General features: G+C 48.5%; 1 protein-coding gene across 5 annotated transcripts in view; it reads right to left on the bottom strand.

Moving 5' to 3' along the window:
• The window catches only part of PIEZO1 (piezo type mechanosensitive ion channel component 1 (Er blood group)), a 204,499-nt gene that overhangs the window by 44,104 nt on the left and 139,856 nt on the right, over positions 1-20,539 (bottom strand). For all 5 annotated transcript variants that reach the window (XM_077450380.1, XM_077450398.1, XM_077450390.1 and 2 more), the window contains 10 exons: positions 14,670-14,843; positions 11,514-11,602; positions 9,390-9,550; positions 7,018-7,194; positions 5,658-5,783; positions 4,371-4,571; positions 2,311-2,515; positions 2,121-2,225; positions 785-938; positions 59-302 (listed from right to left, as the gene is read on the bottom strand). In XM_077450380.1, the coding sequence (XP_077306506.1) occupies positions 59-302; positions 785-938; positions 2,121-2,225; positions 2,311-2,515; positions 4,371-4,571; positions 5,658-5,783; positions 7,018-7,194; positions 9,390-9,550; positions 11,514-11,602; positions 14,670-14,843 (1,636 nt within the window). The remainder of the gene's footprint in view (positions 1-58; positions 303-784; positions 939-2,120; positions 2,226-2,310; positions 2,516-4,370; positions 4,572-5,657; positions 5,784-7,017; positions 7,195-9,389; positions 9,551-11,513; positions 11,603-14,669; positions 14,844-20,539) is intronic.

Here is a 20,539-nt window from a genome sequence, read left to right as displayed (position 1 = left end):
AAACCAGACATCATATGTAAAGACCTAAGGAATGTGCGAGGAGAAGGTCATATCTCACCGATAGCAGGTTCTTGGAGAGGATCACCGTGATGTTATAGATGATCAGACAGTCCCATAGGACAAGTCTCGCCTTCAATGGCTTCTGTAGAAGAGCTGTGCCAGAAAGGAGAAGGTAGAAGCAGGACATCAGGTATCCCAGGCCAAAGACACTGATCCTGGTGGCCCCCGTGACAAAGACAATGGCCAGGACAAACCAGAAGAGATAGCGGAAGACCACCACCTTCAGCATGTCCAGGTATGACCTGCAATGACAGTTATGTCAGATGAAGCCCAGAGAACAAATGGCTGCAGCTACTAATTCCACACATCGATCGCTCCATAGAGGGGAGCATGCACCACACACACGCTAAAGCAACACATGGCGAATATTCAGTGAGCGCATATTACGAGTTATTACTGATATTACAGGCTTGGTCTTCCATGTTTGAGTCATTGGAATAAATCTGGTGTTTTGTACGATAGCCACTAGAGGGAACTCTCAGTATCTCAGTGCAATTAGTCTTCTCCCACCACCTGCTGAGAGAAGGAATCAGCCAGGAAGGGAGCGCATTGCGTCCTCTGATCCCATTTACATTGTAAGGTGGAGCACAGCGCACCCTCTGCGCACCGCTGCAAAACCAGGAAGAACGGCCTAAAACAAGGCCGCCCCCATGAAGACGGATTATTTGTGGACTGGCCCTTTAAAGCCTCAGTAAAGAAGAACGCCAGAACGGGAGGGTCTCACCGGCAGTTGATGAAGTTGGGCACCAGATTGGGCCGGTTACCAGGGAACTCGATTTGGCCCGTATTCTCTCCAGCCACCGTGTACCATTCTTCTTTCTTCTCATTCACAAACACCTTCCATTGTTGTGACGCACACAGAAGCAGGAGGAAGTCATCTAAAAAGGGAAAAGAATGCACAGCATTAGTAATAGGGATGAGCGATAGGGAATGGCGGAAAACGCACCGAGATCGCCAAACCTCCCAACCAGAACCAATGGAATCCTCACCCAAATACCAGGGGGACCAAGAGACACCTAAAGGGGAACTTCAGTCAGAAAGTGAAGCCCTGCGAGATGACGTCAGGCCGGCCCCTTCTGCAGGTCTAGTTAATCCACCACAAAGCACTCTGAACCAATCGGGGCTCTGCTGGTGAACACATCGCTTACACAAAAGGATCGAAGGGGTGACCTCCCCAATCTTCCTACAACGTCCAATCACTGGCTGGGGTGGGGCTTTGACCAGTCTGCCCCCACCCCCCATTTGACCAGTCTCTGGTGTTTAGTGACAAGGCATTGGCAAGAAAGTCATGGACCTAAATGCGTTGTGCCAATCTATCACTGAAAGTGCCGATCTTATTTGTAAGAAAAGATGATGAACCAAACTACTTTCAGATAGAACGGTCAATAGGAAGGGATGAGCTATCTTCCTGCTACACCAATCACCACACCCACCGACCACCAAGCCCATCAGCCACCACACCCACCGACCACCAAGCCCATCAGCCACCAGGCCCACTGGCCAACAGACCCACTGGCCACCAACCACCAGGCCCACCGGCCACCAGACCCACGACCACCAGACCCACCAACCACTAACTACCAACCACCAGACCCACTGACCTCAGTCACCAAGCCCACCAACCACAGGGCCCACTGACGACCAGGCCCACCAACCACTAACTACAAACTGCCAGGTCCACCCACCACCAGACCCACTGACCACCAATCTCCAAGCTCCACATCCACCGGCCAGAAGGCCCACTGACGTTCAGGCCCACCAACCACTATCAACCACCACGCCCACCGACCCCCAATCACCATGCCCACCAACCACAAGGCCCACTGACGACCAGACCCACCAACCACCACGCCCACCAGGCCCCCCACCACCACCACCAGACCCACTGACCACTAGGCCCAATGCACACTCTCTCTACAAGCTACGTTTTGACCCAGATTCAGGGAACAAAGGGGGGCTCCAGGATTGATTTTCAATCATGAAAATCCCTGAAGGCAATGAAAAGCACTTCCTAACCTCCGGGTAATGAATGGGTCACCTTGTGGCTGCGGCACACTTACAAATGAGGACGTTGGCTTTGGGAGGAGTGAAGAAGTCCGGCAGATACATCCATTTTATGAGAGCCGAATTGACGGGAACCATCTTGTCCCACCTCCAGGGGTATTCTATCATTGAAGAACAGAAACATGCAGGGTCACCAACATGTCAACGATTGTCACTTCAACAAAGATCAGGACAGGGAAGACCCACCTATACAGAGCACCGGCGGCATGCCCAGACACAGCAAGTACTGCAAGAGGAGGAAGAACACCAGAAAGACGCAGTACTTGGGCCACAATGTAGCGATCTTCTCCCTCTGACGTCGGGTCAGGATCACAATCAGCCAACAACCATGAAAGATCACCATGAAGTTCATTCGTTGGCCAATCGCGTTTACAGTCAGCAGGAAGCAAATCTGAAGAGAGATAAGAGGGATGGGAATGCATGACACTGCAGTACTAATGAAAGAAGGAAGACGAACGATCCTAACACATAAAATGGATCGAGAAAGATAGAGCCCAATGGTCCCCAGTGCCCAAAATATATATCTGTCCCCTCAGTCACTGCTCATTTTATTAACCCCTTCTGTGCAGGAGAGTACAGGAGAGGGCATAGGAGACAGTATAGGAGACAGCACAGGAGAGGGTACAGGAGAGGGTACAGGAGACGGCACAGGGGACGGCACAGGGGACGGCACAGGAGACGGCACAGGGGACGGCACAGGGGACGGCACAGGGGACGGCACAGGGGACGGCACAGGGGACGGCACAGGAGACGGCACAGGGGACGGCACAGGGGACGGCACAGGGGACGGCACAGGGGACGGCACAGGGGACGGCACATTTAGTACGGGTTATACTTCCCATACACCCGGATTTAGTACGGGTTATACTTTCCATACACCAGAATTTAGTAGGGGTTATACTTCCCATACACCCGGATTTAGTACAGGTTATACTTCCCATACACCCGGATTTAGTACGGGTTATACTTTCCATACACCAGAATTTAGTAGGGGTTATACTTCCCATACACCCGGATTTAGTACGTTTTATACTTCCCATACACCCGGATTTAGTACGGGTTATACTTCCCATACACCCGGATTTAGTACGGGTTATACTTTCCATACACCAGAATTTAGTACAGGTTATACTTCCCATACACCAGAATTTAGTACGGGTTATACTTTCCATACGCCCAGATTTTGTACAGGTTATACTTCCCATACACCCGGATTTAGTACGGGTTATACTTCCCATACACCCGGATTTAGTACGGGTTATACTTCCCATACACCCGGATTTAGTACGGGTTATACTTCCCATACACCCGGATTTAGTACGGGTTATACTTCCCATACACCCAAATTTAGTACGGGTTACACTTCCCATACGCCCGGATTTAGTACGGGTTATACTTCCCATACACCCGGATTTAGTACGGGTTATACTTCCCATACACCAGAATTTAGTACGGGTCATACTTTCCATACACCCAAATTTAGTACGGGTTATACTTCCCATACACCCAAATTTAGTACAGGTTACACTTCCCATACGCCTGGATTTAGTACGGGTTATACTTTCCATACACCAGAATTTAGTACGGGTTTTACTTTCCATACACCAGAATTTAGTATGGGTTATACTTCCCATACGCCCGGATTTAGTACGGGTTATACTTCCCATACACCCGGATTTAGTACGGGTTATACTTCCCATACACCCGGATTTAGTACGGGTTATACTTCCCCATACGCCTGGATTTAGTACGGGTTATACTTTCCATACACCAGAATTTAGTACGGGTTTTACTTTCCATACACCAGAATTTAGTACGGGTTTTACTTCCCATACACCCAAATTTAGTACGGGTTATACTTTCCATACACCAGAATTTAGTACGGGTTATACTTCCCATACGCCCGGATTTAGTACGGGTTATACTTCCCATACGCCCGGATTTAGTACGGGTTATACTTCCCATACGCCCGGATTTAGTACGGGTTATACTTTCCATACGCTCAGATTTAGTACGGGTTATACTTCCCATACACCCAGATTTAGTACGGGTTATACTTCCCATACGCCCGGATTTAGTACAGGTTATACTTTCCATACACCAGAATTAAGTACGGGTTATACTTCCCATACATCCGGATTTAGTACGGGTTATACTTCCCATACACCCGGATTTAGTACGGGTTATACTCCCCATACACCCGGATTTCGAATACAATCACCGCTCATCTTCCTCCCGGAACTCACCTCCAGACCGAACTTGTAGAAGAAATAGTTGATAAAATACTTGATGCAGTTCAGGAGGCCGTGATCCAGATGTTGCCGCCAAACCTCCGGGAAGACGGTCTGATTGCGCGGCACCTCCAGCTGATGGCGTTTGCGGTAGAACGTCTGGTGTCGGTAAACGATGGCTTCAAATACCAGCAGAACCAGAACCTGCAGGTGATTCTAAAGGGACACAAAAGGACACAAATCTTATTCCTCCATTTTACAGAAGATGTCAGCCGAGGGTTCTGAGGGACGTTCTCTGGAGAAATCACCTCAACCAATCCCATCATCACACCTTCCTGTGATCACAGCAATGAGGGGAATTCTGATTGGTACAATTCACTAGACTCCGCCCAATTTTTTTTAGGGCAAATTGAAAAATGTTGAGGACAATGATTGGTGGGTTATAAAGAGACACAATCAATTCTCTTTGTTCATTACGACGTATAAAGTGACTTTGTACTAAGAGATACAGAAATGTGCCAGTAGGTGCCTACTCACACCCACTGCTCCTAGCTATGGGGGTACACGTAACACCCCCCCACTTCTCATAATCCAGCCCTCGCCTCCTGAGTGGTCAATCCCGAGTGATATGAGAGAAGAGGTGGTGGGTGCGATTATCGCTTTCGGAGGGATCTCAAGGTCCTCCAGAGGGGTTCTGGTTGTCTTGGTTCCCTCTATCGGGGGTCAGTGGGAGAAACCCCCACATTGCGGCAGGGACACCGATGACCGACACTCCCAGAAGATTGTGTCGAGTCGGCGACTCCTCATCATAGCCGTGTTTGGTGGCAGAAGAAGGAACAGCCTCCAATTTCTATACAAGGATCACTTTTCCACTTGATTTTAGTGACATATTTTGGGGTTACTTTTGGCGTTTTATTTTCAGGGAGTTTTTACTTTTTTTAAATAAAAGCCCCTCGCTTCACCGGCAAAGAAAATCCGCCAACTGAATGAATAATATGAAGAGATCAGGAAATCTCATTCTTTTCACATAATAATTAAATATAAAAGTTGCTTTCAAGCTTTTTAAATCTGCATCTTTTATTACAATAATCCCTGATGATCCTGCCATGAGGTCCCCTGATCAGCCACTTCCTGTTATTCCCGGTATACTTCCTGTTATGGGGTGAGAAGGGTTTCACAATAGAGCTGATCAGGTAAAAAGGCCGATGATATGAAGAGCGTCACTTGTAATCATCAAACTATCATTGGAGACCTCGGCATTCAGTAGATGATCATAAAATACAATAGGGGGCGCCTGTGTACCTGAATGTACCCCAAGTTGGGGTGACCTTTGCGGATTCCAAACCAGTTGGCAGGATCAATTGGTGAGTGATACAACGCTGAGTTCTGGATCTCTTCTTCCAGGAGGTTGGTGCCATTGGAAAGAGGCTGAAATAGGACCAATAATAATGTAAGATATTCGCTAAAAAAATAAAATCATTTAACCACTTGCAGACCGCGCTATAGCCGAAAGACAGATACAGCGCGGTCATCAGGTCCTGTGGCACTCATTGGGTGCGCTCTGGGACCGCTGTGTCCGCTCTGTAACACAGCTGATTACAGATCAAGGTACAGGGCCAATCACAGATCGGGGTAAAGGGCCAATCACAGATCAGGGTACAGGGCCAATCACAGCTGATCACAGATCTGGGTAAAGGGCCAATCACAGCTGATCACTGATCTGGGTACAGGGCCAATCACAGATCGGGGTACAGGGCCAATCACAGATCAGGGTACAGGGCCAATCACAGATCAGGGTACAGGGCCAATCACAGATCAGGGTACAGGGCCAATCACAGCTGATCACAGATCTGGGTACAGGGCCAATCACAGCTGATCACAGATCGGGGTAAAGGGCCAATCACAGATCGGGGTACAGGCCAATCACAGCTGATCACTGATCGGGGTATAGGGCCAATCACTGATCAGGGGAACAGGGACAATCACAGCTGATCAGGGTACAGGGCCAATCACAGCTGATCACTGATCGGGGTACAGGGCCAATCACAGCTGATCACTGATCGGGGTACAGGGCCAATCACAGCTGATCACAGATCATCAAATGTGAATAGACTTGCCGGTTATCGGCATTCCTTTTCTCATGCTGTGTCTGTGGGAGGAAAAGAGAGCAGTTAACTGGCAAGTCTGTCAGCACATCATTTACAATGATAATCAGTACCCAGATTATCAGTGCCGCCTTATCAGTGCCGCCCCATTGGCACCACCTCATCAATGCCCAGATTATCAGTGCCACCCCATCAGAGGGTTGAACAAGGTTACCTGGGCACTGCTGGGCCATCCCTATGGGGCATACAAGATAAAACCCAGGCATGGCAATGGCAGATGAAGATATTATGTGTATGTTGGGCATGGGCAGAGTACAATAGGGGGGCACCCACCAAGTGTACAACATTCCCCAGAACTCGCCCTATGCAAAGTCTAATGTACAAGGTAAAAACCACAGATCCAGTTTGCATTCCTGTGGAATATACCGGACAGTTTCTGCGTCAGCCACAGCAACCAATCAGATTCTTTCATTTTATATCCAACACTAGGCCAGCTGGAATCTTTGGCCATCTCAGACACTTACCCGTCTCCTACTTAGCGGCCCATTGGGACTCACCTGTGTGCAGTTTATGGAGTAGTCCTCCGGTTCGACAATAGTCAGCTGATATAACATCTTACAGACGATTATAATGGAGGTCCAAATCGTACAGAGACTGGACGCCATGTGCTGGAAGCGTGAAAACGGGACGGCAAATGCCCAGAGAATGACAAAGAGGAAATTCATCACAGAAACCTGAAGAGCAAATGGAAAGGTCACATTCTAAATGTACTCATCACCTCGGTGTAACCGTACAGAATATATATTGTAGGAGGAGAAACTAAGTCAATAAACGTGAACTCCCCCCCCCCCCCCCCCGAACAAAGATTTCACTATAAGAGGGCTTCAATCACCCCCCTCCCCCATTTCTAATCCCTCTTACAGACTCCAATGTAGACATTTCAGTAGAGAAGTTGGTCCCCCCTCCCCCCAAGGACATAAAATGAAGATTTCAATCAGTTCTGATGATCTCATTAAACATGAACATCGGGACTTTCCAGGTACTACAATACAAATCCACACACCAAATGTTTAAAAAACATTTCTTTTATCAAGCAAAAAAAGTAATTAAAAGTTGTTTATATGCATAATACCATGAAATGTGTTCATTTAACTATTCAGTCTTGAGTTAGTGCCAGAATCAGGATCTCCTGCTGGTGGCACTGTGCTTCCCTGGCAGTGGGTTGTAGTTCCAGTGTCCACCAGCAGGTGTCTCCCAGCAGATCTCAGTAATCAGTCTCCACCTGCTGCTGGCTGCTGGAAGGGTATTCAGTCCCTCCTCTCCGTTTCCTTGGAGCTTCAGTGTTTTCCCTGCTGGCCCGATAACTGCTTGTCAAATTATACGGCTCCTGATCTGCTGCCTCGTATCTTCTCCCCGGGTTCCTTCTTTCCCACTTCCTTGTATCTCCGATCCCCAGTGTTACCCTGTCTTCCTGTGTTCCCCATTGTGTACATATTGTATATAGCTTGTTTTCTAGTTAGGCTGTTACTTATTTAGATTGCTTGTATTTTGTCACCAGTCATCTATTTACAGACATACTGTATACCATATTGACGCGTTTTATAGCACTACTATGCTGCTTCATAGAAAAGCGTCGCTCACATGTGTGCAGAGGATGGAATGAAATAAAAGAGAAGCCGGACCTGAAGCCTGGCTTTCCTCCAATACTGGCTGGTGGTAGTTCTTGTCAATCGGAAAATACGAAGTGGGGGGAGGGGTGGGGGTCGTCCCACAACAACCCCCCCCCGGACTTTAGAGGATTACATAACCAGAGGAAACAAAGCGCCAAACGATCAGCTGAAAACCCCCCTGAGAAGTCAGATCAGGGCTCAGGTTTGGTTGTATAATATGGATTGAGAAAACCTCCTGGACAGATATCCTAAAATATGGGTGTCTATACAGAGTAGAGATCTATACACAGAATATATATATACACACACACACACACACACACACACACACACACAGTGTCTATACAGAGTATATAGATAGATATATACAGAGTATCTATACAGAGTATGTATGTATGTATATATATATATATATATATATATATAAATATATACATACATACATACATACACACACACAAAGCTCACCGGCTGTAGAATAGCATTGCTAGAGACACTATTATACGGCCATTTGCCTCTACATATTCACCCAAGCCCTGATGGAGGATTCTTTGACTGATGAAATGCGTTGGTTACTATATTTTTCCACTGGTTGTGTTTTCACTGTCAGTAATAACGGATATATGGAGATTTGAATTGATCGGCCCCTTGTTGATGTGTGGAGGACGCCCCGGACATGGACCCCATGCTCAGTTCTAGGGGTTTGCTCTCCTCCACACACATAGGGGTGAGATTTTAATATGAGGAGGTTTTGGAAATGTGTAAACCTTACTATAAACATCTTGATGAATATTGATCTGATTATTGATATTTCACTGATCTTAGATTTTGTGGTAAAGGGTTAAAGTCCAGTCCTGCATATAAGAATTTAATATATAACGCGTTTCACAAGAAAGCGGCTCCGGTCTGCAAAGGCCACACCCCTCTAAATACGAAGAAGACACCAAAACCTCATCGGTGAATGTGATCTGATAAAGATTGGAGGTCTGTGCTCATATCATGACTTCTCCAGACACCTTTTACCCAACTGAAAGGTGTAAAATTAATCACGGAAAATAACACGGAGGAGGGGAGGCCCCCGGAGCCGCCGGGTCATTCCATAAACGGACGTCGTTTGGTTCCGGATTTTGTAATGCGGCCATGCAATGGGGGTGGGGCTGCTGAATTCTGATTTCTTGGCCAAACCACCAGCTGAGACCTTCCTATAACTCACTTCAGAGGTCTATACATCATGTACAGTTCACAGGCCACCAGCTCACCTCCAGCAGGGCCACCCACACGTTGTACAGGGCCACCATTTTCAGCACATGCAGCTCCAGGATCCGCCACAGGAAGACCTGCACCCCATGCAGGAGCTCCGAGAACTTGTAGAAGAGGACGGTGAGCCGCTGAGCCACCAGATCCCATTTGCTGAGATTTTCTGAGATATAAAACAAAACAACACATTAACATTCAGAGAGAAGAAGACATTAAGAAGTACGGTGCTCAGAGCATCCTGGATTTCATTGGCTGAAAGGAACCTATAGAGTAATACATATATACAGATTTCGGCTCCTCCCTCTAGTGGTTATATGTAGTTACTGCACTCAGCTTCAACTATCACCACAATAAGGAGCTCTATAGTGTCCTTCATATCAATCAGACATTGAGAGAGAGGAATGGTGACCCACAACCACTGTACACCACATAGTATATCTGTATCTATATCTCATTATCAGGCGGGGAGCTCCCTGAGCTGTGCGGACATCTTCTCCCCATCATGGAGATATAGGTGACCTCCAGGTCACCACAGTGGTCACATCTCCATTCATGAAGGTACAGGTTGTAGTCGGGCCTCCTACGAGAGCGAGGGACTGATGTCTACAATTTGAGGGGGAATTTTTTGCCGGATTATTCTACATATATGGTGGACCAAAGACACCTGGGAGCCGGTTTATGACGTCTTTGGTTCCTCCACTGTTTGGATTACAGACTCTGTTGGGTCTCTTCCCTTCCTCGGAGGTTTGCTGGCGATTCCCTCCTTGGCACTGAGCTCACCTCCGAGAATCACTAAATCTGAAACATCTCAGTGCAACATTGGAGAACGATTCTGTCCTGAGGAAGACACATTTTTCTATGAAACGCGTTGACATCAAGAGGACACTATGCCCAATCTTCGGCATAATCTACACATATTACATAAGGACTATTATGTCATTAAGATTTGGCAAATCATTTGGGGGTTGCAGTATTTCTCCTGTCTGTTACCACAAACTAATTCAGGACAGAGCCACCTAGTGCCAGACTAGCTAATTACACCCTAGGATGGGACTACAGAACACCTACCCCTCTGCCCTTCTCCATAACACAGATGGGAGGGGTTCTGTGGTCCTCGGTGATAGCTAGGAGCAATCTGACAGAGGGAAGCACAGGCAGAATGTACAGGAAGTTATCAGCTGACGATATTTATGGCAGGATCAACAGGTCTCTCTGTGCCCTTGAACAGAAATAAACCCTTTTAGAGTATTTATTAGACCCAGAGGGGCAATAAGATGTCATGTGAATATTATGTCGGGGGATGTGGGGGGGGGTGAATATTATTTTTGGGGGATGTGTGGGGTAAATATTATGTCGGGGGATGTGTGGGGTGAATATTATGCCGGGGGATGTGTGGGGTGAATATTATGTCGGGGGATGTGTGGGGTGAATATTATGTCGGGGGATATGTGGGGTGAATATTATGTCGGGGGATGTGGGGGGTGAATATTATGTCGGGGGATGTGGGGGGTGAATATTATGTCGGGGGATGTGGGGGGTGAATATTATGTCGGGGGATGTGTGGGGTGAATATTATGTCGGGGGATGTGTGGGGTGAATATTATGTCGGGGGATGTGTGGGGTGAATATTATGTCGGGGGATGTGTAGGGTGAATATTATGTCGGGGGATGTGTGGGGTGAATATTATGTCGGGGGATGTGTGGGGTGAATATTATGTCAGGGGATGTGTGGGGTGAATATTATATGTCGGGGGATGTGTGGGGTGAATATTATGTCGGGGGATGTGGGGGATATTATGTTGGGGTGAATATTATGTTGGGGGGTGGGATGTGTGGGGAGAACCACAGAGCCGTCATTTCTGAGTGTTGCTTCCTATACCGCCGTCCTGTCATCCTCATCCCTCGGCTTCAATCATTTCTGAGTCACTAAGTCAGGGAAGCCAGGAGAACAGCATTTTCTGGAGACGCTCAGCCCAGAATGAAATCCTATTGGACTGCAGTAATGGCACCAGAATGGGTGAGACCCGGCCGGTTCTGGTCCAGCAGAGGGACGCCATCACCTTCTCCTGGTCACACAGCACTCTGCACTCTCATTGGTTAGTGGGATTACTCTTGCCAGCTCTCACCTCCATGAAGGGACCCGTCTTCGGCGCCCTCCTCCTCCTCCTCCGTGGCGCTGCCAGGAGCCGACACCTCTTCTGCTTCTGGTTCCTCTCTAACACAGAAATAGAAGGACAACGTATATTATTTTTCTAGCTTTTAGGGTGACGACTTGTAGAAGCCTTATGGCCGGGTTACATGCAGTGCGGGGCACCCCATGCGATTCAGACAGGAATCGCACCGCATCCCTAATCAAATAACATGCCATTCTTTGCAGTGCGATTTGACCCCATTCATATTGAATGGGCTCAATTCACACCACACAAAAGATGCATTTTTTTTGCCGCATGAGAATCGGATCACCTGGGTGTTCACACAAGTCCTGCAATCGCACTGCGTCTTGTGATCTGTTTTGGGGTGACAGCGGTGGCAGATCACATGGACAGAGTACAATTTCTGTGCAGTGCGGGAAATGTTAACGATTTGCCGCAATTCCCGCACCGCATCTACAATGGGGGGAAAATGGAGAGAAGGTTTTATTATCAAAGCTTCATTGAAGAAGCTGATTGGCTGCCATGGAGAGCCGCACCGGATTTGTCCGAGACGCCAAAAGAAAGTCGGTCTTAATTAGTTTAATGGATTGATTTACATTTGGAGCATCCGATGGGAGAGGATAGAAAAGGGACATCTTGGAATTCCAAGAATTTGGTGCAATAAATTACCGAGAGGGAATGCCGCCAGAAAAGTAGGGAGCAGCTTCCCCCTCCCCCCTCCGATATGTTTTCCCAGAAGCATTCGGGGCGCCCGAGACGATCTCTGATTGGTGGAAATGGGGCAGTAAAGTAACATGGATAAAAAGCTAAACAAAGCCGAGCGCCTCATGGTGAGTGGTCAGGTTATGTAGAGCAGGCGGGGTGTGCACAATACGTCCTTCACCCGATATCACACCCTAATGTCAGGTGATCGGAGATAAGGTTGCTCGGGCAACCCATTATTTGTTGCTTTTTTGGTACATAAGCGGCTTCCGGACTTTTATTGCTCTGTAAACACCCAGAATTATCAGAAATGAGAGAAAGGCGACGATCGCGCCCGGTCCTCGCCCGGTCTGTGCCCGGTCCGTGCCCCGTCCGCACCCCCCACTTCTTCTACATGAAGATCATTCTCATCATCACATTTTATGAATTCAGCCCAGAAGTATAAAGTATTCTCCAGAGAGGACGGCTGTTCCCGGATATTCCCTGCAGCCAGGAGAGAGGCCACAATCACCCCGAGAAATATTATCATTCCAGGTACTTGTATAGTGCCGTCAGTTTACACAGCGCTTTACATATATATTATACATTCACATCAGTCACTGCCCTCCAGGAGCTTCCAATCTAAGGTCCCCAATTCACATTCAATCACAAGCGACTGTGCGGGGCCTGAACATCACCCGCAGTCACTAAGGCCACGTGGAGCGTCTCCCACACCTGGTGGTCTAGAATGTGGCCCAGAGAGATTTGTTTTAGTTTGTGGTAAACCCCCCCCCTCCCGAAAAATTAAACCCAACTCCCCCCCCCATGAGGCACTAAATCCCCGTGAGGCACTAAATCCCCCCCGTGAGGCACTGAATCCCCCCCGATGAGGCGATGGGGAGCGGGAGATGTTCCTCTGACCTCCTGAGATCAGACATCGGGGACACACCGTGGAAAAACACCAGCAAGTCTCCTCACCGCGGCGGCACTAAGGGGTTAAACATTTATCTCTTATCATCTTACTTGGAATCTATAAAAACTTTTTACAGAGAAACAAACATTTGGAAGGACCTGGAAGGAGCCGGATCATTGGAGGTTCAGAATATAATATTCTGTGTATCATTAACAGGTGAGATTTGATCACTTCATACTCATACCTGCCTGCAGGTGATACTATGACCGCACCCAGAACCAACAACCCAATCTGCCTCCTTCACTGGGACGCTTTGTGTTTTATACCCGCATTCCTCTTCCTTTATAATGGACCTTTTTCACCTTTCATATCAAGATATTTATAAACATTCCCGTGCAATGGACAAATTATTTTCAGGTTTTAATATTTAACTACTAAATTGTTTTATATTGCTCTTAAAGGAGAAGTACAGCCAAAGCTAAAGAGTCGGTCCAGGATGGGGAGAGATTGCAACAATAAAGCAAACGGCGGTGACGGACATTCAGCAACTCTCTGCTCTGATCTGAGAACCGAGCGATCGGCGGTGTCTGATCGCTCTGTTCTCAGTCTTAGAGCCCCCGGGGGGGGTGGGGGAGATGCAGCATCCACCTAGAGAAAAAAAACAGAACTTCTCTTTTAATGTGGAATTGAGTTGCTCAGCGATCGTAGGAAGGGACCAGTCAGCAATTATTTAGGTTTGATAAGAAGTGCTGAGATTGTGAATATCCGCCATCAGAGGTGTCTGTCATTTATTTTTTATTTTTTACACACAGAGATCTATTTTTGTAAGACAACTGAAATCAGAACTGAGGTGGGCAAAGACTTTCCTGGAAGTCCAATTCATTTCCAATTAACTGAGGGTCCAATTCATTTCTCTTATCCTATGGGAGATCAGACCTGCCTGGGAGTCTGAGGTGTGTCCACCCACCCGGGTACTGTACCCACCCACCGGGGCACCGTACCTACCCACTTGGGCAGCGTGCCCACCCAGGCACTGTGCCCACCCCATTACTATTCCAAAAGGAGCTGCACCCCCACAATGGTGGCAGCAGGTGGAGAGGCCCAAGAAGTGCGGGGAGATTTCACCAATGGATTCCCTGAGAGACGTGACAAACTTAATAGAGGCTATAAAGGTCTCTATTATAAGAGCTGGGAAGGTCCGGTACTCGTCTATCCAACCCGGGAAATCAGAACTCCCAATAAACAGAATGGCCACTTTGTATTCATAAAACCCCAAATGTATATTTAGACCCTCCAGAGACTCCACATAACAGGAATGTCTGTTTAGGCCGACGCGTTTAATTCAGTACAGAGATCTCACCTGTCACTGGGGGAAAATCGATATTGATATCATATTTATCAAATAAAAGTGAAGAACATACAATAATAACATCATGCGGCTTCTCTGTATCATTCTAGTAGACGCCACAAATATACACCACCCCCCCCCCCAGACATGGGAAGCCCCCATTGGTTGTCGCCCTCTATAGACTCACCCGCCGGTCTGTAGAGTATTGCTCAGAGACGCCTTGGCCAGGTCGGTGATGTACATGAAAGGCCGGTGGAAGTAATGCAGCTGAAGGATACAGGCCAGGAGGAAGAAGCCGGGGATGAGGATACTGGTGAAGAGCTCCGAAACGCTGAACTTCTCCAGTCCCAACGCACCCAACCTACAGAGAGGAGATCGAAGGATGAAATAAACAATCTACAGAGAAGAAGAAATCGAAGGATGAAATAAACAATCTACAGAGAGGAGATCGAAGGATGACATAAACAATCTACAGAGAGGAGATCGAAGGATGAGATAAACAACCTACAGAGAAGAGATCGAAGGATGACATAAACAATCTACAGAGAGGAGATCGAAGGATGAAATAAACAATCTACAGAGAGGAGATCGAAGGATGAGATAAACAATCTACAGAGAGGAGATCGCAGGATGAGATAAAGGGGACGGTTACTTCATACAGATCATCAAAGTCCAGCTGTTTTCAGGATCGGCTACAACAAGTTACATTTTTTGTTAGGACCAATATGGAGGCTTTGCTTTCCTCAATTGATAAATATTCTGGACAATATTTCTACATTGCTTGGAGAAACCTGACCCTGACCCATCCCTCGCCCTACTGAACTGCTCCTCACAGGACTACGCCAGGGCACAACTTCTCCTACAACTCACCACAGCAGCCAAGCAAACAATAGCTGGAGCTTGGAAAAGTCCGAGCTTAAACATAACTGAAGTGAAAAAATAGGGTCACCCAAGCCTTGATACCGGCAACATTGAAGCAACAATTTTAGACAAAATTCCTCAACACCTCAGAAGCCGCTCGCCCATGGAGGGACCATTCCCACCCTCCTGATTTTGACAAACACCTCTTAGAACCTCATCTCCCCCGACTTCTAGGGATTAGTCGAGGACCCGTGCGAGCCACCTGACCACCTTTCCTCCAACTACCCTTCCTTCCTTTCTTGTCTTACCTCTACTTGACCCCCCCCTTCTTCCTCCAGCCCCCCTCTTAACTCAATCTTCACCACTGGTAACGTAACCGACTAGTACATATTATTCAGCTGGTACCTGGACCCCCTCCCCACAGAGTAACGCCCTTATCTCGCCCTTCTGCGTCCATGGGCCCTTGGCCCTTTTGCTGTAGCTTTCTATAGGCCCTATTAGAATGTAGAAGATATTTATCCCAACCGCACTCCGTATCTCCTCATTCTACATGTTTTTATCATATTGTTACACCAAGATATACTCTGATCATTATAATAAGATATACTCCGATCATTATAATAAGATATACTCCGATCATTATAATAAGATATACTCTGATCATTATAATAAGATATACTCCGATCATTATAATAAGATATACTCCGATCATTAGAATAAGATATACTCCGATCATTAGAATAAGATATACTCCGATAATTAGAATAAGATATACTCCGATCATTAGAATAAGATATACTCCGATTATTATACTTTCTCAGTGTTATACTTAAATTGTCAGTAACTGTTATCTGATTATTATCTGATCGTTACCAATAAAAAATGTGTGGGCTTGAAATGTACAAAGAAATAGTCAGGGTAGAAATATGGAAACTGCCATCAGACCTGAAGGAAAGGGGAGGACCTGTTCCCACCAATCAGGGCAAATATAACCCCAGGAGAGCGCCCTCCGTAGTGCCTACATGGTAATACAAGGCTATTATGTGGCATCAAACATTGGGGTTTATGATATACCATATGAGTCCAAAGCTCAAAATTTATACAAAGAGATTTCTAGAGATAAGCACAGGACAGAGGAGGAGGAGGAGGAGGAAGTATTGGGGACAGAGGAGGAGGAGGAAGTATTGGGGACAGAGGAGGAGGAGGAAGTATTGGGGACAGAGGAGGAGGAGGAAGTATTGGGGACAGAGGAGTAGGAGGAAGTACTGGGGACAGAGGAGGAGGAGGAAGTACTGGGGACAGAGGAGGAGGAGGAAGTACTGGGGACAGAGGAGAACAAGGAAGTACTGGGGACAGAGGAGGAGGATGTATTGGGGACAGAGGAGGAGGAGGAAGTATTGGGGACAGAGGAGGAGGAGGAAGTATTGGGGACAGAGGAGGAGGAGGAAGTATTGGGGACAGAGGAGGAGGAGGAAGTATTGGGGACAGAGGAGAAGGAGGAAGTATTGGGGACAGAAGAGAAGGAGGAAGTATTGGGGACAGAGGAGGAAGTATTGGGGACAGAGGAGGAAGTATTGGGGACAGGAGGAGGAGAAGGAAGTATTGGGGACAGAGGAGGAGAAGGAAGTATTGGGGACAGAGGAGGAGAAAGAAGTATTGGGGACAGAGGAGGAGAAGGAAGTATTGGGCACAGAGGAGGAGGAGGAGGAGGAGGAAGTATTGGGGACAGAGGAGGAAGTACTGGGGACAGAGGAGGAGGAAGCATTGGGGACAGAGGAGGAAGTATTGGGGACAAGTGAGGAGGAGGAGGACGTATTGGGGACAAGTGAGGAGGAGGAGGACGTATTGGGGACAAGTGAGGAGGAGGAGGAAGTATTGGGGACAAGTGAGGAGGAGGAAGAGGAGGAAGTATTGGGACAGAGGGATGAGAAGGAGGAGGAAGTATTGGGGACAGAGCAGGAGGAGGAGGAGGAAGTATTGGGGACAAGTGAGGAGGAGGAAGTATTGGGGACAGAGGAGGAGGAAGTATTGGGGACAGAGGAGGAGGAAGTATTGGGGACAAGTGAGGAGGAGGAAGTATTGGGCACAAGTGAAGAGGAGGAAGTATTGGGCACAAGTGAAGAGGAGGAAGTATTGGGCACAAGTGAAGAGGAGGAAGTATTGGGGACAGAGGAGGAGGAGGAAGTATTTGGGGACAAGAGAGGAGTAGGAGGAGGAAGTATTTGGGGACAAGAGAGGAGGAGGAGGAAGTATTTGGGGACAAGAGAGGAGGAGGAAGTCTTGGGGACAAGAGAGGAGGAGGAAGTCTTGGGGACAAGTGAGGAGGAGGATGTATTGGGGACAAGCGAGGAGAAGGAGGAGGAGGAAGTATTGGGGACAAGTGAGGACGTATTGAGGAGGAGGAGGAAGTGTTGGGGACAGAGGAGGAGGAGGAAGTATTGGGGACAAGTGAGGAGGACGTATTGAGGAGGAGGAGGAAGTATTGGGGACAGAGGAGGAGGATGTATTGAGGAAGGAGGAGGCGGATGTATTGAGGATGGAGGAGGAGGGGAAGGAAGTATTGGGCACAGAGGAGGAGAAAGTACTGGGGACAGAGGAGGAGGAGGAGGAAGTACTGGGGACAGAGGAGGAGGAGGAGGAAGTACTGGGGACAGAGGAGGAGGAGGAGGAAGTACTGGGGACAGAGGAGGAGGAGGAGGAAGTACTGGGGACAGAGGAGGAGGAGGAGGAAGTACTGGGGACAGAGGAGGAGGAGGAAGTACTGGGGACAGAGGAGGAGGAGGAGGAAAAGGAAGTATTGGGGCAGAGGAGGAGGGGGAAGTATTGGGGACGGAGGAGGGGGAAGTATTGGGGACAGAGGAGGAGGAAGTACTTGGGACAGAGGAGGAAGTATTGGGGACAGAGGGGGGAAGTATTGGGGACTGAAGAGGTGGAGGAAGTATTGGGGACAGAGAAGGGGGAAGTATTGGGGACAGAGGAGGAAGTATTGGGGACAGAGGAGGAGGAAGTATTGGGCACAGAGGAGGAGAAGGAAGTATTGGGGACAGAGGAGGAGAAGGAAGTATTGGGGACAGAGGAGGAGAAGGAAGTATTGGGGACAGAGGAGGAGAAGGAAGTATTGGGGACAGAGGAGGAGAAGGAAGTATTGGGGACAGAGGAGGAAGTATTGGGCACAGAGGAGGAGGAGGAAGTATTGGGCACAGAGGAGGAGGAAGTATTGGGCACAGAGGAGGAGGAAGTACTGGGCACAGAGGAGGAGGAAGTACTGGGGACAGAGGAGGAGGAGGCATTGGGGACAGAGGAGGAAGTATTGGGGACAAGTGAGGAGGAAGTATTGGGGACAAGTGAGGAGGAGGAGGTAGTGGGGACAAGTGAGGAGAAAGAGGTAGTGGGGACAAGTGAGGAGGAAGTATTGGGGACAAGTGAGGAGGAAGTATTGGGGACAAGTGAGGAGGAGGAAGTCTTGGGGACAAGAGAGGAGGAGGAAGTCTTGGGGACAAGTGAGGAGGAGGATGTATTGGGGACAAGCGAGGAGAAGGAGGAGGAGGAAGTATTGGGGACAAGTGAGGACGTATTGAGGAGGAGGAGGAAGTGTTGGGGACAGAGGAGGAGGAGGAAGTATTGGGGACAAGTGAGGAGGACGTATTGAGGAGGAGGAGGAAGTATTGGGGACAGAGGAGGAGGATGTATTGAGGAAGGAGGAGGCGGATGTATTGAGGATGGAGGAGGAGGGGAAGGAAGTATTGGGCACAGAGGAGGAGAAAGTACTGGGGACAGAGGAGGAGGAGGAGGAAGTACTGGGGACAGAGGAGGAGGAGGAGGAAGTACTGGGGACAGAGGAGGAGGAGGAGGAAGTACTGGGGACAGAGGAGGAGGAGGAGGAGGAAGTACTGGGGACAGAGGAGGAGGAGGAAGTACTGGGGACAGAGGAGGAGGAGGAGGAAAAGGAAGTATTGGGGCAGAGGAGAAGGGGGAAGTATTGGGGACAGAGGAGGAGGAAGTACTTGGGACAGAGGAGGAAGTATTGGGGACAGAGGGGGGAAGTATTGGGGACTGAAGAGGTGGAGGAAGTATTGGGGACAGAGAAGGGGGAAGTATTGGGGACAGAGGAGGAAGTATTGGGGACAGAGGAGGAGAAGGAAGTATTGGGGACAGAGGAGGAGAAGGAAGTATTGGGGACAGAGGAGGAGAAGGAAGTATTGGGGACAGAGGAGGAGAAGGAAGTATTGGGGACAGAGGAGGAAGTATTGGGCACAGAGGAGGAGGAGGAAGTATTGGGCACAGAGGAGGAGGAAGTATTGGGCACAGAGGAGGAGGAAGTACTGGGCACAGAGGAGGAGGAAGTACTGGGGACAGAGGAGGAGGAGGCATTGGGGACAGAGGAGGAAGTATTGGGGACAAGTGAGGAGGAAGTATTGGGGACAAGTGAGGAGGAGGAGGTAGTGGGGACAAGTGAGGAGGAAGAGGTAGTGGGGACAAGTGAGGAGGAAGTATTGGGGACAAGTGAGGAGGAAGTATTGGGGACAAGTGAGGAGGAGGAGGTAGTGGGGACAAGTGAGGAGGAAGAGGTAGTGGGGACAAGTGAGGAGGAAGAGGTAGTGGGGACAAGTGAGGAGGAAGTATTGGGACAGAGGGGGAGGAGGAGGAGGAAGTATTGGGGACAGAGCAGGAGAAGGAGGAGGAGGAAGTATTGGGGACAAGTGAGGAGGAGGAAGTATTGGGAACAGAGGAGGAGGAAGTATTGGGGACAAGTGAGGAGGAGGAGGAAGTATTGGGCACAAGTGAAGAGGAGGAAGTATTGGGGACAGAGGAGGAAGTATTTGGGGACAAGAGAGGAGGAGGAGGAAGTATTTGGGGACAAGAGGAGGAGGAAGTCTTGGGGACAAGTGAGGAGGAGGAGAAGGATGTATTGGGGACAAGCGAGGAGAAGGAGGAAGTATTGGGGACAAGTGAGGAGGACGTATTGAGGAGGAGGAGGAAGTGTTGGGGACAGAGGAGGAGGAAGTATTGGGGACAGAGGAGGAAGTATTGGGGACAGAGGAGGAGGAGGAGGAAGTATTGGGGACAGAGGAGGAGGAGGAAGTATTGGGGACAGAGGAGGAAGTATTGGGGACAGAGGAAGAGAAGGAGGAGGAGGAAGTATTGGGGAGAAGTGAGGAGGAGGAGGAAGTATTGGGAAGAAGTGAGGAGGAGGGG

Source organism: Lithobates pipiens, unplaced genomic scaffold (genome assembly GCF_037356315.1).
Source record: "Lithobates pipiens isolate NorthernLeopardFrog02 unplaced genomic scaffold, aLitPip1_a1.2 Scaffold_10, whole genome shotgun sequence".
Taxonomy (NCBI): domain Eukaryota; kingdom Metazoa; phylum Chordata; class Amphibia; order Anura; family Ranidae; genus Lithobates; species Lithobates pipiens.
The sequence above is the reverse complement of the archived record's forward strand: the minus strand, read 5'-3'. Positions and strand labels throughout refer to the sequence as shown.